Source organism: Bufo gargarizans, chromosome 5 (assembly GCF_014858855.1).
Source record: "Bufo gargarizans isolate SCDJY-AF-19 chromosome 5, ASM1485885v1, whole genome shotgun sequence".
Lineage (NCBI taxonomy): Eukaryota > Metazoa > Chordata > Amphibia > Anura > Bufonidae > Bufo > Bufo gargarizans.
In genome coordinates this window covers 157,240,029-157,264,839 of record NC_058084.1, presented here as the reverse complement: position 1 = coordinate 157,264,839, position 24,811 = coordinate 157,240,029, and the positions used below count along the sequence as shown (strand labels likewise).

At 38.0% G+C, this 24,811-nt stretch overlaps 1 protein-coding gene across 1 annotated transcript in view; it reads left to right on the top strand.

The window, feature by feature from the left end:
- Positions 1 to 481: 481 nt before the first annotated feature.
- The window catches only part of LOC122938015 (cadherin-7), a 279,605-nt gene continuing 255,275 nt past the window's right edge, over positions 482 to 24,811 (top strand). Inside the window, exon 1 of the mRNA XM_044293272.1 lies at positions 482 to 691. Coding sequence (XP_044149207.1) covers positions 482 to 691 — 210 coding nt within the window. The remainder of the gene's footprint in view (positions 692 to 24,811) is intronic.

Below are 24,811 nucleotides of genomic sequence, written 5' to 3'. Positions count from 1 at the left end.
TGAAAGAGCCCTTATTTATTTGACTCCTATTTGGCTAATCTTTTTAATGTCCATTTTGAGATGGAAATATTAATTTAATTAGTTAAATGACATGTTCATTTTATAATTAACCCAGAGTGTAATATATACAATAATTCAGCCCTAGAGGGGAAATAAGCCCTTATTACTGTCATCACGCTATAGGTCCTATAGTGTAAACCTCTATTTTAACCTCTATGGTAAGTGCACTAAGTGTCTCACAATATATTTAGAGCTTTAAAAACATTTTGATAAAGCATAAAAAATTTAACTTTTTCTTTAGACTCTTCCAACTTTTTTCATCTGTTTTTCTCATAGTTACTAAACCATTTTCCTGTGGATATATTCTTCGAGTAACCTTCCACCCTCAACAACTAAACACTGTCTGGATCAAGACTGGATTTTATAAGAATACATTTGGGAACTGCTTCTTTCATAGTAATATTTTAATAAAAGTGAGAAAATGAAGATGGGCAAACATGAAATGTGTCATTATCTTCAGCTTATAGCTATTTTTTGCTGTCTCTCTGGAATAAGCCAAGCTGAGCTCTCAATGTCTACATCCAAGCCCTATATTCAGTCTGGAAAATCAAGGACAAAGCGGAGTTGGGTTTGGAACCAGTTCTTTGTCCTTGAGGAATACACTGGCACAGAACCTTTGTATGTTGGCAAAGTAAGTAATATATGTACTTGTATGCACTATATGACTATATATAATTAAGATGCATATAGAGCAAATAGCTCTAACCAAATGTCAAAGCAAAAAATATAATTGCCCTCTTAACACTAGCAGTACAAATTCTTTACAAGTCATGATATGATATGGCATTCTATATAATAATTTTCAATACTTTTACATCATGCTAAATCTCCTTAAATAAATCATAAACATTTAGTATTTCTTCTAATCTCCCTAGTAAAGTTAGAAATAAAAGCAGAATGAAAGTACAGTTGGCACAAAAAAAAAAAAGAAAAACATTTTTGTTCAGTAAAAATCTGATACTTTTGTAAAAAATTATGGTTGTGTTTTTGCAAAAAGAATTAATCCTTCAAGTCCTTTTTCAGCTAGAGATATTTTGGTGCAATTTTTATAAGTTTAACATTTTGTCCCCTAATATAGTAGAAAGATGAGGCTTCTGTAAGTAGCTAGATATCTAATTTTGTTCTTCTCATTATCCATGCTCAAAACCCAAGAATGGCTCATGATTTAGGCACATACAGTATGCAGTTTTGTAGTACCTCATACGCAAATTTTATTCAGTATAGCTCTAATGATGATGTGGGTAATTACATTTGCTAAATTTTAGATAATCATTGTTGGCTAATAAAAATAGCAATTGAGTTAAACCCTCTGTGTCCACCACCAGTCACCAGACCACTTAGCCTTAAGGTGGCTATGCACATTTGATTGTTGTGAGACAAACTTTCATGGGAAAGGACTGGGCTGCTGGATTTCAATTTGTTCAAACCTTTGTCCTCAGAGGAGATAAACCTCCATCTGAGATGTCTGACTAGGGCTTCATCCTCTCTCTCTCTCTCTCCATTCAAACGACTGTTATAATGTATAATTTCTTATGTGTTTGTATTCACAGAATGCCACCATTAAAACCTAGCCTTTATTCTAGTTACATATAAAATCAAAATAACCCTCTGAATGCGAAAAAAATAATTGTGAAAACAAAAAAAATCTAAAAATAAATAAATAAAAAAACAGGGGTAATTTAGCCTGAATGTAGATTCATTCTTTTCTGGGACTCTGTCCCTAGGTCTCACCCTATTCTTGGTGCCCTGCCTACAAAACGAAATAACTGCCCCTATAGGGCAATCCTGTATCAGAAACCTCCTATATACCCCTGGGGTGACCCTGATAAGGGGATGGAGAACCTCCTAGTGTAGACTGGTTGGTGGATTACCATAGGCACCAAAAATAACAAACAAATCAAGTATAGAACTAGCATATATATGTCAATCACCATTAATTAAGTGATTAAGAATAATCAGGGACTAAATTATCAGGAGTTACCATCAGGCCAAAAATAATTGATACAAATATGGGGCAACATTAAAGTGACTCTCGAAATACTATCTAAGGAGTTGCCATTTGAATTGTGACTGACACAAGTTTATGGTGATTTAACTTAATGGTGGTTGACATATATATGATGGTTCCATACTTGATTTGTTTGTTATTTTTGGTGCCTATGATAGTCCACCAACCAGTGTACAATAGGAAGTTCTCCATCCCATTATCAGGGCCACCCCAAAGGGTATATAGGAGGGTCCTGATATGGGATCAGCCCTATCGGGGCGGCTATTCCGTTTTGTAGGCAGGGCACCAAGAATAAGGTCAGACCTATGGACAGAATCCCAGAAAAAAATGAGTTTACAGCCAGGCTAAATTACACCTGTTATTTTCTTTATTTTTTGGAGAGAAAAAAAATCTTTATTTTTTATTTTTTTGTATTTAGAGGGTTATTTTGATTTTAAATGTAACTAGAATAAAGGCTATGTTTTAGTGGTGGCATTCTGTGAATAACTGTCTGTTGGTACACCATTTTTGTGGATCATACCTTCTGGCAGGTTATTGCCTTAGCTGTGAGATTATGTATTTGCATGGCCTGATATGGCATGGCATGGGGTGGTATTTGTAAGTCTAGTATGAATATATAGTAACTTTAAAAAAAATGAATGTTTCTTTATACTGCCTCATTTTCAAGGTCAAATGTTCACACAAATGTTCATTCACAATAATTGGTGCATGCAAAGGTGCCACCGTTTACCAGATGAATGTTCATTAGAAGAACCCATAGTTGATGTGGTACCCTAAATAATTGATCATAGGCAGCAGATCATCCTCTGTAAATATGATTCTCTGTGAGGACAAACAATCTCAGTAGTGATAGCTCACCCCCATACAGAAGGATGATTGCTGCTTGTAAGTGAATCTCTCACCACTTCTGACGAGTAGTCAATCAACAAGAACTAACTGTTCATTGCTGATAATTGCTTGCTTAGCTATCCCATGTAAAGGGGCCTTTAGCCAGTTTATCAGGTAGCACTTTGCACTGGAGCTATATACCTTTTAGTTGGTAAGGCTTGTCATCCTGTTCTCTTTTACCTTATTTTTTTGAGTGAGAGTATCTAGAGGAAGAGCTTACATTTATGTTTGTGAAAACAGATACACAGTCCCTGTGTTATTGTACCATGAATTTTCTAGATTAAGCTAAATAAAGTAGTAAGATTATACAAATATTTGATTAAATTACTTAGATCATCTATATGGAACAGACTTGAATGGAGTAGCATCAGATATGTGTCTAGAATAGAGAGATATATCAAAGAGAGGTATCAAAAACACTTAAAATTTATATATTTCAAGATGCACAAAATAAAAGTCTGGGGGAGTTATTTAAAGTGCATGATAGCCAGTCATATTGTAATTCTCATTTCTCTAAGAAAAATGGATCAGCAACAGGGACTTCTGCCTTCCTCATAAAGGGTTTGTAAATGTAGAAGGTTGACATGATAGATGTATGTTTTTTTTTTTAGCACATTGACTGTAACTTAAAGGGGTTGTGTCACTTCAGCAAATGGCATTTATGTAGAGAAAGTTAATACAGGGCACTTACTAATGTATTGTGATTCTCCATATTGCTTCCTTTGCTGGCTGGATTCATTTTTCCATCACATAATACACTGCCTGTTTCCATGGCTATGACCACCTTGCAATCCATCAGCTACTGGATTGCAGTGTGGTCGTCACCATGGAAACGAGCAGTGCATAATGTGATGGAAAAATGAATGAAGCAAATGAGGTAATATGGATAATAACAATAGATTAGTAAGTGTCATGTAATAACTTTCTCTACATAATAAATACAATTTGCTGTAGTGAAACAACCCTTTTAAGCATAAAACATTAGAATCATATACATTTATCCATATCAATTCTATTGTTCAAATCAATTTTAGAGTATGATAAAATAGGGAATATTTTAAAACTATATTGTTACATAATGATATAGACATGAAAACCTAGCAAAGAAAAAAAAAACAATAAGCAAAAAAATAATTTTAAATATAATGTAATTGAAGTTGAATAGACATAATTTAAGTGATATAATTAGATAATTAGAGATGAGCAAATGAAAGTTGACAAAGTGGAATTTGATTGCAATTTCAGGAAAAATTAGATTTGCACTAAATCCAAATTTCCTCATCCTTTGTGACAACAAATCAAATTTTTAGCTAAAATGGCTGATGCACATGTTAGGACAAGGAACAAGAAACTCTGGGAATGAGGGATTACCCACAATGCCATGCATGCAACCAATCAGCAGCCAGCCAGGTGATGCCACAGCCCTATAAATAGCCTAAGCCATCTTAGATTCAGCCATTTTCCAGTGTACTAAGTGCAGGGAGAAACATCAGTAGGTGCTAGGGACGGTGGTAGAAAAGACTTTAAAACTTTATATTGCTGTATAGAAGTTCAAGGAAAGGATAGGGAGGAATCATTCCACAGTATTGAAGCAGAACAGGGTTCAGTAGGGGAGTTTACAGACTGGGTAATAGCAACAATCCTATTACACCTTACTGCACTGACTGCGGATCCAAATTGCCATTATACAGCTCTGTAATTCCAGCAAACCATTCTTGTTTTTGGAGTGCAAGTGTTGTTTGATACAGCCACAAGCAGGGTTTATTACAAGAAAATATTTCAATGTCTTATTTGCCCTTGTACGGTGCAGTTATATTTTCTATAGCATTTTTTGACTTGTATTAGTGGGAAAAAAGGGCTTATTAGCTGTTGTGTGGTAAAGTGAGAAAATTACAGCCCTTTTTGGTGTGTTTTAGTAGCAAAAAAAATATATAGTATTTGCCGTTCAGCGGTGCAGTTATATGTTCTAATGCCCTTTTTGGTGTGTATTATTGGCACAAAAATATATTTTATATGACGCTCAACTGTGCAATTATATGTTCTAAAAAATATATCTATTTTATTTGCCGTTCAGCAATGTAGTTATATGTTCTAAAGCCTTTTGTGGCATATATAAGTGGGAAAAAAAATGGGCCTATTTTTTGTTCAGCAGTGCAGTTACTATGTATGTTCTAAAGCCCTTTTTGGTGTGTATTAGTGGAAAAAACATATATTATTTGCCGTTCAGTGGTGCAGTTGTATGTTCTAAAGCCCTTTTTGGCGTGTATTAGTGGCAGAAAAAAAGTATTTGCCATTGTGTGGGGAAGGGATAAAAAAAAAATAATATATATATATATATATATATATTTTTTTTTCCTGTTTAGCGGTGCAGTTATATGGTCTAAAGCCTTTTTTGGCATCTATTAGTGGCAAAAAATATATATATTTGCTGTCCAGCGGTGCAGTTATATGTTCTAAAGCCCTTTTTGGAGTATATTAGTGGCCAAGAATATATATTATTTGCAGTTCAGCAGTGTAGTTATATGTTCTAAAGCCTTTTGTTGCGTATATAAGTGGAAAAAAAAATAAGGGCCTATTTGCTGATTAGCGGTGCAGTTATATGTTCTAAAGCCCTTTTTGGCAGGTATTAGTGGCACAAAAATATATATTATTTGCCGTTCAGTGGTGCAGTTATATATTTCAAACAGCTCCGCGGTGCACTTATCTGTAGCAAAGGCTTTGGTGGGGGGTTTTTACGGAAAAAGAAAAAAATATTTGCCGCTCAGCAGTGTAGTTATTTCTTGTAAAGCCTTTTGTGACATGTATTAGCGCAAAAAGAAAGAATACATTTACCGTGTTGCGGTGCACTTATCTGTAGTAAAGGCTTTGGTGGGATGTTTTAGTGAAAAAAGAAAAAAATACATTTGCTGCTCAGCGGTGTAGTTATTTCTTGTAAAGCCTTTTTTGATGTATAATAGCGCAAAGAGAAAAAATACATTTACCTCTCTGAGGTGCACTTATCTGTAGTAAAGGCTTTGGTGAGGTGATTTAGCGTAAAAAGAAAAACATTAATTTGCCATTCTGCAGTGCAATTATTTCTTGTAAAGCCTTTTGTGATGTGTATTAGTGCAAAAAGAAAAAATACATTTACCGCTCTGTGGTGCAATAATCTGTAGTTAAAGCATTGGTGGGGTGTTTTAGCGGAAAAATAAAAAATATGTTTGCTGTTCAGCGGTGTAGTTTTTTCTTATAAAGCCTGTTATGAGGTGTATTAGTGCAATAAGAAAAAATACATTAGCCGGTCTGCGGTGCACTTATCTGTAGTAAAGGCTTTGGTGCAGTGTTTTAGCTGAAAAAGAAAAAATATATTTACCGCTCAGCAGTGTAAATATTTTTTGCAATGCCGTTTGTGACGTGTATTAGCACAAAAAGAAAAAAACACATTTACTGCTCTGCGGTGCACTTATCTGTAGTAAAGGCTTTAGTGCAAAAAGAAAAAATATATTTGCCGCTCAGCGGTGTAGTTATTTCTTGTAAAGCATATTGTGACTTGTATTAGTTCAAAAAGGTGCACTTATCTGTAGTAAAGGTTTTGGTGAGGTGTTATAGCGGAAAAATAAAATAAAAATTGCCGTTCTGCGGTGCAGTTATTTTTTGTAAAGCCTTTTGTGACGTGTATTAGCGCAAAAAAATAAATACATTTACTGCTCTGCTGTGCACTTATCTGTAGTAAAGGCTTTGATTGGGTTTTTTTTAGCAGAAAAAGAAAAAATATATTTGCTGCTTAGCGGAGTAGTTATTTATTGTAAGCCTTTTGTTACGTGTATTAGCGCAAAAATAAAAAAATAAATTTACAGCTCTGCAGTGCACTTACCTGTAGTAAAGCCATTGGTGGGGTTATTTAGCAGAAAAATAAAAATATATTTTCCGCTTAGTGGAGTAGTTATTTATTGTAAAGCCTTTTGTGCCGTGTATTAGCGCAAAAAGAAAAAAATACATTTAAGGCTCTGTGGTGCACTAATTTGTAGAAAAAGGCTTTGGTTGTTTGTTTTTAGCGCAAGTAGAAAAAATGAATTTGCCATTCTGTGGTGTAGTTATTTCTAATAAAGCCTTTTGTGACATGTATTAATTAGCTAAAAAAAATATAAATTTACCGCTATGCACCCAAAGCTATTAAAAGAGCTTTTAGCGGTGAACTAGCAAAACCATTAACAGATTTATTTTACCAATCACTGGTAACAGGAGTTGTCCCAGAAGATTTGAAATTAGCAAATGCTGTGCCCATTCACAAGAAAGGTAGTAGGGAGGAATCGGGCAACTATAGGCCAGTAAGCCTGACATCAATAGTGGGGAAATTAATGTAAACTATACTTAAGGAGAGGATTGTGGAACATCTAAAATCCCACAGATTAAAAGATGAAAAACAGCATGTGTTTACTTCAGGGAGATCATGTCAAACTAATCTTATAGATTTTTTGGATTGGGTGACTAAAATAATAGATGGTGGAGGTGCAGTAGACATCGTTTAACTAGACTTTAGTAAGGCTTTTAAAAACTGTCCCACATAGAAGGCTTATCAATAAATTGCAGTCTTTGTGCTTAGACTCCCATTGTGTTGAATGGATTAGGCAGTGGCTGAGGGACAGACAACAGAGGGTTGTAGTCAATGCAGTATATTCAGACCATGGTCTTGTTACCAGTGGGGTACCTCAGGAATCTGTTCTGGGACCCATATTGTTTAATATCTTTTCAGTGAAATTGCAGAAGGCCTTGATGGTATCTCTTTTTGCTGATGAGACAAAGATTTGTAACAAGGTTGATGTTCCTGGAGGGATACACCAAATGGAAAAGGATTTAGGAAAACTAGAGGAATGGTCAAAAATCTGGCAATAAAAATGTAATGTTGATATGTGCAAGATAATGCACCTGGGGCGTAAAAACCCTAGAGCAGAATATAAAATCTGTGATACAGTCCTAACCTCAGTATCTGAGGAAAGGGATTTAGGGGTCATTTTTTCAGAAGACTTAAAGGTAGGCAGACAATGTCATAGAGCAGCAGGAAATGCTAGCAGCTTGAGTGTATAGGGAGAGGCATTAACAGTAGAAAGAGGGAAGTGCTCATGCCGCTCTACAGTGAAACCTTATTTGGAGTATTGTGCGCAGTACTGGAGACCATATCTCCAGAAGGATATTGATACTTTGGAGAGAGTTCAGAGAAGAGCTACTAAACTAGTACATGGATTGCAGGATAAAACTTACCACAAAATATTAAAGGACCTTAACATGTATAGCTATAAAGAAAGATGAGACAGAGGGAATATGATAGAAACTTTTAAATACATAAAGAGACTCAACAATATAAAAGAGGAGAGAATATTTAAAATAAGAAAAACAGCTACAAGACAACATAGTTTTAAATTAGAGGGGCAAAGGTTTAAAAGTAATATCAGGAAGTATTACTTTACTGAGAGAGTAGTGGATGCATGGAATAGCCTTCCTGCAGAACTGGTAGCTGCAGATACAGTGAAGGCGTTTAAGCATGCATGGGATAGGCATAAGGCCATCCTTCATATAAGATAGAGCCAGGGCTATTCATAGTATTTAGTATATTGGGCAGACTAGATGGGCCAAATGGTTCTTATCTGCCGACACATTCTATGTTTCTATGCAGTACGCTTATCTGTAGTAAATGCTTTGGTGGGGTGTTTTAGCGTAAAAAGAAAAATATATATTTGCCATTATGTGGTGCAGTTATTTCTTGTAAAGCCTTTTCTGAAATGTATTAGTGCAAAAAAATATATACATTTACCTCTCTGCGGTGCACTTATCTATATTAAAGGCTTGGTGGTGTGTTTTAGCGGAAAAATAAAAAATATAATTGCCGATCAGCAGTGCAGTTATTTCTTGTACAGCCTTTTGTGACGTTTATTAGCGCAAAAAGAAAAAATATTTTTACCGCTCTGCGGTGCACTTATCTGTAGTAAAAGATTTGGTAAGGTGTTTTAGTGGAAAAAGAAAACATATATTTGCTGCTCAGCGGTGTAGTTATTTCTTGTAAAGCATTTTGTGATATGTATTAGCGTAAAAAGAAAAAAATACATCTGCTGTGCAGGGCACTTATCTGTAGTAAAGGCTTTGATGTGGTGTTTTAGCGGAAAAGAAAAAATATATTTACCGCTCTGTGGTGCACTTAGTTGTAGTAAGGGCTTTGGTGGGGTGTTTTAGTGGAAAATAAAAAAATACATTTCCCGCTCAGCGGTGTACAGTAGTTATTTCTTGTAAAGCCTGTTGTGAGGTGTATTAGCGCAAAAAAGGTGCACTTATCTAGTAAAGGCTTTAGTGGGGTGTTTTAGCACAAAAACAAAAAATTAATTTACAATTCTGTGGTGGATTATTTTTTTTTAAGTCTTTTGTGACGTGTATTAGTGCAAAAGGAAAAATAAATACATTTACCGTTCTGCGGTGCACTTATCTTTAGTAATGGCTTTGGTGGGGTGATTTAGCGCAAAAAGGAAAAATATACATTTGCTATATTACGGTGTAGTTATTTCTTGTAAAGCCTTTTGTGACGTGTATTAGCGCATCTGTAGTAAAGGCTTTGGTAGGGTGTTTTAGCGGAAAAAAATTTGGTGTGGAGAAAAAAAAGGCACAGCACACCAACATCAAAACCTCATCCCAACTGTGAAGTATGGTGGTGGGGGCATCATGGTTTGGGCTGCTTTGCTGCTTCAGGGCCTGGTCGGATTGCTATCATCGAAGGAAAAATGAATTCCCAATTTTATCAAGACATTTTGCAGAAGAACTTAAGGCCATCTGTCCACCAGCTTAAGCTCAACAGAAGATGGATGTTGCAACAGGACAACGACCCAAAGCATTGAAGTAAATCAACAACAGAATGGCTTAAACAGAAGAAAATACGCCTTGTGGAGTGGCCCAGTCAGAGTTCTGACCTCAACCCAATTGAGATGCTGTGGCATGACCTCAAGAAAGCAATTCACACCAGAAATCCCAAGAATATTGCTGAACTGAAACAGTTCTGTAAAGAGGAATGGTCAAGAATTACTCCTGACCATTGTGCACGTCTGATCTGCAACTAGAGGAAACATTTGGTTGAAGTTATTGCTGCCAAAGGAGGTTCAACCAGTTATTAAATCCAAGGGTTCAGATACTTTTTCCACCTGCACTGTGAATGTTTACATGGTGTGTTCAATAGAAACATGGTAACATTTAATTCTTTGTGTGTTATTAGTTTAAGCAGACTGTGATTGTCTATTGTTGGGACTTAGATGAAGATCAGATCACATTTTATGACCAATTTGTGCAGAAATCCATCTCATTCCCAAGGGTTCACATACTTTTTTTGCAACTGTATCTGTAGTAAAGGCTTTGGTGTGTTTTTTTTAGCACAAACAGAAAAATATATTTGCCGTTCTGCGGTGCAGTTATTTCTAATAAAGCATTTTGTGACGTGTATTAGCACAAACACAAAAAAATACATTTAACGCTTTGCGGTGCACTTATGTGTAGTAAAGTCTTTTGTGGCGTGTAATAATTTCCTTTTTATTTATTTGATCTAACATTCTGTCAGGCAGAGAAGTGCCAGGCCCTGCACAGGGGAGTGGCAGAAGCCTAAATGTTTCTGGCTCAGGCAGAGGTTGCAGCAGAGTAAGGAGCCACGGCAGCTGGGGTCACTTCGAGAGGCCTGAGCTCCCAGTCTCAGCTAGTGGTCGTGTCGTGACCAGCAACCCAGCAGTTCTTGAGTGGTTAACTCGATCTTCGACTTTGTCGCAAGTGACATCAGACACCCCCAGCCAAGAGTCAGTGGGTTCGTCAGACACAACCCTAAGGCCTCATGCACACGACCGTTTTTTTTTAAGGTCCGCAAAAACGGGGTCCGTAGGTCCGTGATCCGTGACCGTTTTTTCGTCCGTGGGTCTTCCTTGATTTTTGGAGGATCCACGGACATGAAAAATGAAAAAAAAAATCTAAGTCAAGTTTGCCATTGAAATGATAGGAAAAAACGGACACGGATCACGGATGCGGATGACAATCTTGTGTGCATCCGTGTTTTTTCACGGACCCATTGACTTGAATGGGTCCGTGAACCGTCGGCCGTGAAAAAAATAGGACAGGTCCTATTTTTTTCATGGCCAGGAAACACGGATCACGGATGCGGCTGCTAAACGGTGCATTTTCCGATTTTTCCACGGACCCATTGAAAGTCAATGGGTCCGCGAAAAAAAGCGGAAAACGGCACAACGGCCACGGATGCACACAACGGTCGTGTGCATGAGGCCTTAGTTGGAATAGATTTGGAGCAGGCCCTTTGCCCTCACCTTTCCTCAACCTGTGTTTGTCCTTTTCTATTCCCAGGGCCACAGAAGTATTGTATGCTGTGGGCTCATCTCCACTATACAGTGAGGACGAGGTACTAGAGGACAGTCAGCAGCTACTGCCTAGCTAAAATCTAGAGACATCTGCCTCTTCCTCCGCTAGGCGGGCAAGTAGTGATGAGGAGAATGGCATGGTAACTGGTGTTGTGAGGGGTTAGGCTCTTGACCCAGAGACCGTTAAGAAGGACATCAGTGTTGTGCAGACAGTACTCAATGATGATGTAGCTGATTGCACTTGGGAGCCAAGTGACAAAGAGGCTTCATCATCATCGGGAGAAAAGGGTGGACATTTGCCCATGAGCCAGCGGCGAAGCCAGCAAGTCGCTAGCGTGGGCGGGAGTCAGCAGGGTGGCAGAAGTTGGAGGTCGGGAGCCAAACTTGCCCAGGGTAGACCACCTGCTTCGCAGCAGCCTAACTGCCCGGGAGGTAGTGGTGCACAGGTTCACGGAGGCAGCGTCAGTAGCAGTAAGTTAGTGCAGACTGTTGGGGGGCAAATCACCTACTCAGCGGTGTGGCAGTTTTTTTTTGTTAATTCGCCGGAGAAGGTGAGCATGGCCATTTGGAGTATCTGTGGGCAGAAGGTGAAGCGTATCCAGAGTGCCAATGTTGGCACCACGGCCCTGCGTCAACATATTCAGCATCACCATAAAGTTCTCTGGGAGAAACGTGGCTCCAATGTGGTGGTCCAGCCTGCCGCATCAACCGCTGCATCACCCAGTGGCACGCACCCGATTTCAGGTAGTCAAGGCTCCACCACCTTAGCCGAAGGGAGCTGTCTGTCTTTCCCATAATCTGCTGCTCATGATGCTCCTGCTCCTCCTCCTTCAAGTCATCAGTCATTCCATGAGCAATCGATCAACAAAGCAATTGCCAAGAGACAGCAGGATGCGTGTACTCATCCAACGGCGCAGAAGCTGACTGTGCTCGTGGTCAAGTTGCTGTTGCTGCAGTCCTTCCCTTTCCAAGTGGTGGACTCTGCACCTTTTAAAATACTGATGGCTTGTGCCAAGCCAAGGTGGACAGTCCCAAGCCGTCATTTCTTTGACAAAAAGGTAGTGCCAGCCCTGCACACGTATATAGAAAAGAAGGTGGGCCAGTTCTTGAGCATGTCGGTGTCTGCCAAAGTGCATGGCAGTGCCGACGTGTGGAGCTGTAACTACGGTCAGGGACAATACATGTCCTTTATGGCCCCTGGGTGAACATGGTTCCTGCACAGCCACACCAACAACTTGGCCAGATGACGCCGTTTCCGCCTCCACGTTCTCATGCCGTTGGTCCTGCGACAATGTCCGCCTCTGCCTCCTTATCCTCAACGGTGTACTCAACCTCCACTGCATGGAGAATTCACAGTGCCCTTCCAGCATACCACATGTGCTGGGCATGGCGGTGTCATGCTGTTCTGCACCTCGTTTGCCTGGGCGAACAGAGTCACATAGGGGAGGAACTGCTCCGTGTCCTTCATCAAGATATTGAATCCTGGATTTCTCAGCGATAACTCAAAATCGGAACCATGGTGACCAACAGCGGGAAGAACATTGTGTTGGTGCTGCGTCAGAGAGGGCTTAGCCATGCACCATGCATGGCACACATGTTCAATCTGGCTGTCAAGCAGTTCCTAAAGTCTTCCACACATCTTCAAGACATCCTAAAAATAGACATCGTATGCAGTCAGTTGGCCGCTGCTTATCTGCTCCATCGTCTTGCAGGTCTGACCAGGGAGGCCTCTATGCTCACATTTTACTGCCATAGCTGCTGTCGCAGGTTGGGGGGATAAGAGCAGTTCCAGCTCCATTAGCAGCAACTTGAGTCTAGAGTCACTCATGAGCAGCTTTCTTTACCCGCATAGTAAAGAAATTACTCAAAATCAGCAGCAGCTTTACCTGAAGCAGGATCTTAGCCAGCAGGTAGTGGCATACTTAGACAGCACTCTGCCACCCCAAATTGAATTTATGCTAGACTACTGGGCAACCAAACTGGATTTGTGGCACCAAACTGGCAGAGTTTGCCCTGGAAAAGATGTCCTGCCCGGCCATTATTGTGGCATCAGAGCAGGTGCTTAGTGCGGGGGACCATAGTTACTCCAAGATGAACTCGCCTGTCCACCCAAAATGTTGAGATTCTGACCTTTGCCAAGATGAATGAGGCGTGGATCAGCCAAGATTTCCACCAGTCAATGCCTGATGCATCAGACTATATCATCTATGGTACCACGCCAACACTTTGACAAAAGAGACCAGTTTCTTCTGGCTACCTGCCTCAGCTACTATTCTGATGCTGCCACCTACCTGATGCCACACATCTGATGCCAAGTGCTCCTTATTTCACCCACCATCTTCAGCTGGTACTGGTTTTGCCACCCACCTCCCTACTCTGTCTCTGGGTCACTCTGTGGTCTCCTTATGCTTCTTCCACCTCCACACTATGTCTTCTTGCCACTCTGTGGTCTCCTGATGCTAATGCCACCTCCACTCTTTGTCACCTTGCCACTCTGTGGTTTCCTGATGCTGCTGCTACTTCAACACTATGTCACCTTTCCACTCTATTGCCTCATGATGCTGCTGCTGCCACCTCCACACTGTAATTGTGACACCCTGTGGCCCTCCCCTGATGCTGCTGCCGCCAACTCCACACTCTGTCATTTTGCCACTCATGGCCTCCTGATGCTGCTGCTGCCACCTACACACTCTGTCATTGGGCCAATCTGTTGTCTCCTCATACTGCTTCCACCTCACCAGTATGTTATAGGGCCACTCTGTGGACTTCTCATGCTGTTCCCACCCTCCCCACTTCATGACTGGGCCACAATTTTGCCTTTCGGCCTGGCTGACATCATCATTTATTTGACCCTTCTGATCTGTCAGAAGGAAGGAAGAATGAGACGCACAATGGATCCTGTCTATGTAACAGCTGTAAGGCCTGCATGACATGGTCCCTATTTTGCATCAGAATTGGCTTATGATTTGGTAGCCAAAAGCAGGAGTGGGTACAAAACACAGACAACATGCAAATATTCCATTCACTTGTCTTCTCTATTTTGGATCCACTCCTGCTTTGTTTGTTTTTTGCTTTAGCAATACTGATGGATTACTGACTAAATGCTGTCCAAGTAAAGGCGGATGTTCAACAGATAGGATCAGTTTTTGGGGGGTTATTGTTCTGATGGATCAGAGGAAGGGTAAAATAATCAGTGACATCAATACAAACTTACTGCTGAAACCCTCTCCACTCTGTCGGGGGGGGGGGGGGGGGGCTCTACTTGTACTTGTTTAATAGAACAGGTTCTATAGACATCTAGGTGGAATCAGCTGTCGATAGTGTAAAAGGAGTGCACTTCTTCTTGACGCTAACATTGACCTGTAAGGCTGAGTTCACACTTGAGTTATTTGATCAGTTATGGCCCCGTAACTGTCTAAATAAGTGAAGTGTGCAGTGATTCTAAGAGTGTCGCCTGTAATCTGCATGTCATACTGACTCACAGTATTATATCGCTACCACAGCAGACTCCCTATGAGTGTTACTGCAAGTCACAGTGTTCTACATCACTATAAAGGCTTTCTGCAGCCAGAAAATAGCAGTTTTTTTAACGTGATTCCCCACAAATAAATTCAGATCGAACCAAATTATTTAGAAAAATTTGGCGAATAGGTCGAATCGAATTTTTGTGAAATCTGCTCATCTCTAGATGTAATATAAGCATAGTTTCCATTGGCCATGTGTATTTTATATTTATACTGTTAAGAAGAGTTTAAGATATTTTTCTTGTCATTTCTATGTTACTGCCTTATTAAATAAAATTATACATAGATATGTAAATATGGTATAGGATAAATAGCACAGAATATATTCTGTTATTTATATCTTTTAAGAGAATTTTTTTGGCTTTCCTGTTATAATTAATTAGCTAATAATGAATATGCTTTAAATAGCATGTCACCATAATCAGCACCATTAAACCAGGTATACTGCCTGGTAGCGTTGAACATAGTAGATAAAATGAGCTATCTATTGTTGCAATCAGAAGTACAGTAGCAGCTTATTTAATAATTGTATTCTTATGCAAATGAGGTGTTTGGAGCACTGAAGAGCTGTCCTAGCCCCTCAGAGCACCATTTCACCCCCTCCTCGTCATCACTATTCCAATTGATGACCTAATCGAAAGGGCTAGGCATCCTCACTGTTCAGATGCCTTGCCATGCAATCTCATGCTTGTGCCTGTAAGACTTCATTGGCGCATGCATAGTCAATGTAGGAGGCTGTCCCCACTGAAATTTGCACTGTGTAGATAAGCAAAGCTGAGCATCTCTTCTTCTAGGAGGAGACTGATGTAATCGGTGCCTGCACACAATAGTGTAGATCTACTCCTCCTAGGTCCTGTGTGTATGTCTTTGTACTTAATTGTATTGAATTTTTAGTATCCCTACTTGATTGGAGTGTGACTGGAATTTACATTATAACAGGTAACGGCATGGCTACATATACACTCATTTTAAACTGAATTGTTCAAGTGAATTATCTTGTGCTATTTGAGTTAATTTACATTTTCCATCATGTATAGCACACTTTCCAATATATTTTTTTTTAGTAGGCATATTGATTCTGTTACATATAGATCAGCTATTAATGGAACCAGTATATAGAGATCTTGTTGCTTCTCTAACATATAGATCAGCTATTAGAGGAACCAGTATAGTTTCATAGTCATATGATAACTTTAATGCGGCATACAAATAACTTTTCCAGTCGATCTTGTTATCTCCATTTGCCGCAATATAAACCGATTATTATTTGGTCTAATAGTTTTAATATTAGGAGTAGTGTTCTTGCAAATGGGCTCATTACATTCCTAATTAAACAAAGTGAACATTTCTAAGAATACTTTGTCTAATTTGAAGTCCATTTAAAACTTCAGCTTGAAGAAAAATTATTATTACAGTTAAAAGGAAAAGATTATTAAAATCATTTTCTCACTAACACAAACTAAATCACTAACTTACCTTCAATTATTTGCTGGGTCCCAGTTATAAAGGAAGTAGTTATTAATATTTTTTGCACTACTGTTGCACTGCAGATCTATGTAACGTCTTGTAAACAATTTACAGTTATATCTCTGAGGGCTCTCGAGTATGTAAACTCAAAGTATATTAACTGGACTTGATTTAAAATGATCACAAATATCACAAATATTCCCAATGAGACAGACAAATGTGTACAACCTGTTGACTTAAATCAGTGTTTCCCAACCAGTGTGCCTCCAGCTGTTGCAAAAGCACAACTCCCAGCATGCCCGCACAGCCAAAGGCTGTCCAGGCATGCTGGGAGTTGTAGTTTTGCAACAGCTGGGGGCACACTGGTTGGGAAACACTGACTTAAATGAATTCCCTATCTTTAAACACCATGGGGGGAATTTAATAAAAATGGTTGATTCACAGTTTTTTTTCTTGCTTAACTAAAATAAAAGAATCAAAAGTGATCAAAAAGTCATACAGGCTCCAACATGGTTTCCCTAAAAACTACAGATCATGCCACAAAAAACAAAAAAAAAAACTCACACAGCTCTGTAGAGGTTAATATAAAAATGCTATAAGGTTCAGAATATAGTGATGAAAAAAAAAAAAAAAAAATGATTGTACTTTTTTAAGTATTAAAACACAAGACAAACTATATAAATGTGGTATTGCTATAAAGATACTGACCAAGAGAATAAAGGCAACAGGTTAGTTTGACTGCATAGAGAATGCTGTAAAAAAGTTACAGCTCTGGGAAGATAAGTAGTAATAAAATTAATAAAAAATTATGAGTCAGGAAGCGGTTAAACACAGAGGCCCAGATGTACTAAGCCTTTAGATAACCTAAACTTGGAAAGGCTGTCTAGACTGGCACTAGATTTTTCACAGTAGCTTGGGGATGATAAATATGGTGCAGAGATAGACATATTTTTATGTCTATTATTGATTGTCTTACCTGTCTAATCTTAGACCCCCAACTACTCTCTCATGATGTTCCATCTACTTTCTGCTATGCCGTGGAAATTTTGTCAAGTATTTATGAAAAACGCATATTAAGGCCTCATGCACACGACTGTGCCGTTTTTTGTGGTCCGCAAAAAATGGAAGCCGCCCATGTGCCTTCCGCAATTTGTGGAACGGAACGGGTGGCCCATTGTAGACATACCTATTCTTGTCCGCAAAATGGACAAGAATAGGACATGCTATATTTTTTTGCAGGGCCATGGAACGATGCAACGGATGTGGACAGCACACGTAGTGCTGTCCGCACTTTTGCGGCCCCCTTGAAATGAATGGGTCTGCACCCGAGCCGCAAAATGCGGCTCGGATGCGGACCACAAAAACTGTTGTGTGCATGAGGCCTAAAAGTGTAAAGGTGTATAGTAATATAATAATAATAGACCATTAAATTACTGGTACCTGAATGACATCACAAGGTCCCTTAGCATTTGGGAACACAGCACTCAATATGAGCACTGTGTGTCAAGGTTTTAGTGCCAGGTTACTGGTAATTTCAGTCCTCTGTCATAGCACCGAATTGTTCAATTCATGGATGGAAAAATAGCTCTGCAACACAGCCTGTTAAGGAACATGCCACCAGATTTTACTCAATGCTGACGTATTGAAATAATGTAAAATGTTGTGAACAAACTTCATGTTTATGTTAAGAAGAAAGTGCAATTTTCCTAATGTCTTAATTTTAATATGACAGATTGCTTGTGGCTCTCCTCACTTTTATACTTTAAGACTCATCTGAATATCCTACCTTTGTTTATTAATGCTTGTAGTCCATTAACAAGCAGAAGACTGGACTCTCTTGTGGCAGAACTGAATTTTAACACAAACAGTTTAGAATTTAAACATAACTATTTAAAAGTAGAAACTGAACAGAAAATTCTACTGTCTTTGATATCAAAAGTGTTTGGGAGGAATCACAAGAAAGTTCAGTTCACAGTTTTTATTTTCCTGCTGTGACTTTATAGCAGACAGTTTTTCTTTCACATTAAGAATAAAAAATAGGAATTTTTATGGGTTGTCCAGACTTTGATATACAGCATAAAATGTTATAATAACATGCAGAGTGCACTGAAGAAAGAGTTTTAATGTCTGCATGTCGACATAATTGTCACAATCATTTAAGGTTGGTAAAATTTAGTAATGTAATGTAAAGTAAGTACAATTGAGTGCAATCATAGTTAAAAAATATAATTTGGAATACATAAATTGTTTGCCTGGTTTCTGCAAGAAAATGGTTAGAATAGTTCTTAGAATTTAAACAACAGACAATTTCATTTCATGGCAGCGTCCAGATACAAATATATATCTCTTTTGTTATTGTTTGTCTTTAATACATATTTTATAAGGAAAAAACATTTTCATGCTTACAATGTAAGAGGTATTTTATGGCCACCAAAGTAATAGGGTGGTGACATATATCAAGCCATGCCATCCAGAATTCTGTCTTCAAAAACTCACAAAATAGGCTCCTTTTGAGGTCACCTGTGCAAACTGTTTGTGATTTTTTGTATTTTTACACTAATAACTTCAGTTTTGAAAAGTAGTTGGAAAGTCTTGCTCCAAATTTATGATTTTTTTTTTTTTAAGTTGTAAAAAAAAAAAATCCAAAAGCTACTCCATAATGGGGTGGTACAGAAAACTAGAGAAGCATTACTAGACAAAAGTATTATGTTTAATCCGTTCAGTACTGAGACACTTTTCACCTTAAATCCCAGGCCAATTCTTGCAAATCTGACATATGTAATATATTTATGTGGTAATAACTCGGGAGTGCTTTAACTTATCCAAGCCATTCTGAGATTGGTTTCTTGTGACACATTATTCTTCATGTTAGTGATAAATTTGAGTCAATATGTTTTACCTTTATTTAAAAAAAATCCCAAATTTATCAAAAATTTTGAAAAATTTGCAATTTTCTAAATTGTATTTACTTTGCTTTTAAGCCAGATAGTGATACCTCATAAAATAGTTATTACTTTGCATTTCCCGTGTGTCTAATTTATGTTTGCATCATTTTGTAAATGTCATTTTATGTTGTTGGATGTTGGAAGGCTTAGAATTTTAGAAGCAATTCTTTACAACAAACTTTTTAAGGACCCTTTGTGGGGCTTACACAGTTGAAATCCCCCATAAATGACACCATTTTAGTAACTACACTACTTAAGTAATTTAAAACTGATTTTACAAACTTTATTAACCCTTTAGGTGTTCCACAACAATTAAAGAAAAATTGAAGATAAATTTCAAAATTTAACTTTTTTTTGCAGATTTCCCATTTTAATCGATTTTTACTGTAACAAAGCAAGGGTTAACAGCCCAAAAACCCTCAACATTTATTACCCTGATTCTGCATTCTACAGAAGCACCCCATATGTGGTTGTAAACTGCTGTATGGGCAGGCACATGGCAGGGTGCGGAAGGGAAAGAGCACTGTATGTTTTTTTGGAAGGTAGAGATAATTTTAAGTTGCCATGTCGCATTTGAAGACCCCCTGATTCACCCCTACAGTAGAAACCCCCAAAAAGTGTACCCATTTTGGAAACTACAGTATAAGAGAAGTTTTACTGGTACTATTTTGGAGGCGCATAGGATTTCTGATCACTCAATAGTACACTTTTTGTGAGGCAAAGTAACAAAAAATTGCTATTTTGGCACAGTTTTTATTCTTTTTTTATGATATTCTTCTGACAGGATAGATGAGGTTCATTTTATAGAGCAGGTTGTTAGGGACACGATGATATCAAATATGTCTATTTTTATAATTATATTTTATTTCAGTTTTACATTTATTTTTTTTTTACATAGTTTTACACAGTAAAAGCATTTTTTATTAAAAATAAATCTTGTTTCTTACCAAGGTCTTAAAACTATATTTTTTCTTTTTGGTTGATTGTCTAATATAGAGACTATTTTTTGAGGGATGATGTGATGGTTTATTTGGTACCATTTTGTGGACTTTTTGATTACTAGGTATTACACTTTTTGTAAAGGAAGGTGACAAAAAAATGCAATTTTGGCAGTTTTTTTTATAGCATTTACCTGATGGGGTGAATTATTTTTATAGAACTGATTGTTACTGACACGCAATGCCTAATGTGGCATTTTCTAATTTATTTATTTACAATTTTACATGTCTTTATTATGGGAAAGGTGAGTTTTTTACTTGATACTTCTATTTTTGAAAACACTTTTTAAAACTTTTTAAACTTTTTTTATTTTTGTCACACTGTAGGACTTTAACTTTTGGAGGTTTGATCCCTTCTGAAATACATTACAAAATATTTGTATTGCAATGCATTGACTGTCACTCTATCGTAACACACTGGTAGTGTGCCTGTCTGTGAGACCATACCCTCTGCAAACCCTGTGTATGCCACAGTCAGCACTGACTGCAACATGCAAGGGGTTAATATGCCCAGCATTGGTGCATGCACCGATGCTGGCGCATACAGCTGCACCCCTGCAGCCGATCGGGTGGGTGCAGCCACTGGACCTGCTCGATCAAAGAGACATGCATGTATGGCGCTGGGACTCGTCATATCTTGCAGTGCCATACATGTACGGCGCTGGTATCCTATGGGTTAAACATGAGCCAAATTTAACAAACATGTGCCAGTGGATAAATTTAGCTCAAAGTAAACTGACTTTAATTATTACCTTTTTCATAAAATCCTCCCATTGATTCTTTGCACCCATCCCTCTATCTATAGTAAACATTGTCATTGGTAGTTATATGAAAACATTACATCTATTGTTATTTTATGAATAAACATCCTTATTGAGTTTTTCCAAGATTTTTTAACTAATAACCAATCCTCTGGATAGGTTATCAGTATCTGATCAGTGGGGTCCAACAGTCAGAACCCCTTCTGAACAGCTCTTTAAAAAGGCACCAGTGATCGCAGTAGCACCGCAGCCTTCTTTCAGCTCACCAAGCACAGCGCAACACATTGCATACCAGCTGTGTTTGGTGTCATAACTAAGCCAAATTCACTTAAATATGACCCGTGAACCTGATGTTAAATGGACTAGGAAAAGCTGCGAGCAACCGCACCTTCTCAAACAGATGATCGGCGGGGATCCCGGGTGTTGGACCCCCACTAATCAGATACTGATGACCTATTCAGAGGACAGGTCATAAGTAAAAAAATCTCATGAAGCCCCCTTTAAAGCTGATAAAATACAATACCATGATTAATGTATAGTACTTTCAGAGACATCTACTTTGCATTATGGCCTAACACCTATCTGTAGATAAATATGATTATTGAATCAAGCCTGCCTATGTTCAAGCAGTGTGCGCTGTTATTTAGGAAAATACGTTTGGAATAAGTAGTTTATAAACAAGGAGGCTTCCAGAAAGGCAATCAAGTTCTAGCAATGAAGTGTGCAGAATGTATGCAAATAAGTTGACAATTATACTGACAGCATCCGCCAATAATGTTTGTAAATTCTGTGTGAGTTTCCTCAACTAAATTGATATAAAGAAATCAATGTTATTGATTGGTTCATTTTGTGCATTTTTTATGTTGCTTTTCACAACCATTAGTGTGTAATACCTATAACATATCTAACTGCAGGACTCCTTATTATGAGTCTGTAAACATCAACATAAGGTTTTACATTTGCTGAGCATTTTAAGTCATCTGATCTAAAACAAATTCTCCGGATCTTTTGGAGCTTTTCAGTGTTCAGCTAGAAACATGTGCATTATATATCACACAGGTCTATTATTGCCAAGAACAGAACACATAGACTCAACAAAACAAACATCTATGATTATTTTATAGACAATCAGACAGATTGGCTATGCTTAGGAACCAAAAAGTAAGCAGACACAAATAATTTGCTTGCATTGAAGTCTGATAACATAGATACTGTATGGACATGCCAAGGAGAGATGGATTAAGTACCACAATAGGAGGGAATATGAATAATTTCTGATAATGCTTTCGGTGACAACCTTCAGTAAATCTTTTCCCTCAGTGTATTGGTGAAGGAACGACACCTGTCATGCAAGAATAGAGTTCGTGGACTACTGCAGAAACATATGGTGCACCTGCACTAACAAAAATAAAGTAGTGTTATAATAGAAAATAATTCCAAAGAATGCTCAAGAAATGGACATGGGACAATTTATCTGAATCATTTTACATCTGAGAGTTACAATGGCATGCAAAAATTTAGGCATCCCTGGTCAAAATCACTGTTACTGTGAATAGTTATGCAAGTTGAAATGATCTCCAAAAGGGATAGAGTTAAAGATAAAACACACTTTTCAACATTTCAATATTAGTGTATTATTTTGTTTTGTACAATTTTAGAGTGAAAAATTAGAAGAGTGCCTTGCAAAGGGAGAATTAAGGGCTCAGATAACTTTTACTGAGGTTTCAGACCTTAATTAGCCTTTTAGGGGTATGGTTTGTTCAGGGGTATGGCTTGTTTAGGGGTACAAATACCTTGTCCCAAGAAAACAGTACCCATGGGTTCTTCTAAGCAGATGTCTAACACTCTTTTTTTTAGATTGCTTTTTCCTCCATTTGAAAGGTGATTAAGAAATGGCAGTTAACAGGTAAAGGTCAAGAGAAGGTCTGGAAGACCAAGGAAAAAAATGGAAAAAAACGATGTCCTCTTCGCAAACTTCAGCATGATAGGTTTTTAACAGAACATCTAAACAAGCCTGTTGCTTTTTAAAAACAAGTCCTGTGGACCGATGTTAAAATTGAAGTCTTTGACCACAATGAGCAAAAGTATGTTTGGAAAAAAAGGAACAGAATTTCATCAAAAGAACTTACTTTGTGGTTATGTTACAGCCAATGGCACAGAGGACATATCACAAATAGAGGGAAGAATAGATTTAATGAAATTCTAGCAAATTCTGCAAGCAAACATAACACCAACTAAAAAAGCTGAAGATGAAAAGAAGATGGATTCTACAAATAGATAATGATCCTAACCCACACCTCAAAATCCACAATATAGGGAGAGACTTGACAAGTGCTAGGAACAGTGTTCAAGAAGCCTTTAATTGTGGAATATTGGATAGGGAGACTGCAGGGACAATGCCGGCTCTGTAATATACATCAATCCTTGTGCAAGGCACAGAACTAGCTAATAAACCAGAGTCCTCCTTGTTTAATAGATAATTCCATTAGCCCTTGATTCTCAAATTTGGGTGAATAAGCGGTGTAATTCTACTGTTATTGGGGTCTCCACCTTATTAAATAGATAAGCAATTCTATTATGCCTTGATTCTCAAATCAAGGTGAATAACCTGTCTAATTCTACTGTTATTGGGATGTCCACCTGCCTGTCACAGTAACTGTTTTAATACCAGAATGGAATAGCTATGCATGTTGCCACTCTCCCTGCAGGCTTGGATATAGCTAATTTAATTCGTCACAACTCAACATTTAAAAAAAAAATTGGTGAAGCGTTAAAATCAAATTTTTGAAAACTTTACATATCTTTATTTACCATGTGCGTGCCTTTTTGTGGTCACCCAATGGTTGCAATGTGAATCGCAAATCTCCAAGGGTTTTTGTTAGTATATCACAATAATGTTTATTTTTTCTATTTTTTTATTACTTAAAAAAAAATATATATAATATATATATAGTACAGACCAAAAGTTTGGACACACCTTCTCATTCAAAGAGTTTTCTTTATTTTCATGACTATGAAGGCATCAAAACTATGAATTAACACATGTGGAATTATATACATAACAAACAAGTGTGAAACAACTGAAAATATGTCATATTCTAGGTTCTTCAAAATTTTCCAGTATTCAACAGCCCAATTTTGGTGAGCTTGTGCAAATTGTAGCCTCTTTTTTCTATTTGTAGTGGAGATCAGTGGTACCCGGTGGGGTCTTCTGCTGTTGCAGCCCATCCGCCTCAAAGTTGTGCATGTTGTGGCTTCACAAATGCTTTGCTGCATGCCTCGGTTGTAATTAATGGTTATTTCAGTCAACGTTGCTCTTCTATGGGCTTGAATCAGTCGGCCCATTCTCCTCTGACCTCTAGAATCAACAAGGCATTTTCGCCCACAGGACTGCCGCATACTGGATGTTTTTCCCTTTTCACACCATTCTTTGTAAACCCTAGAAATGGTTGTGTGTGAAAATCCCAGTAACTGAGCAGATTGGGAAATACTCAGACCAGCCCGTCTGGCACCAACAACCATGCCACACTCAAAATTGCTTAAATCACCTTTATTTCCCATTCTCACATTCAGTTTGGAGTTCAGGAGATTGTCTTGACCAGGGCCACAACCCTACATGCATTGAAGCAACTGCCATGTGATGCCATGGTTGACTAGATAATTGCATTAATGAGAAATAGAACAGGTGTTCCTAATAATTCTTTAGGTGAGTGTATTTGTGTGAAGTAAAATCATGTATCATGTTCTTTTCACTTCACACATATTTGCTACTTTGTGTTTGTCTATTGCAAAAA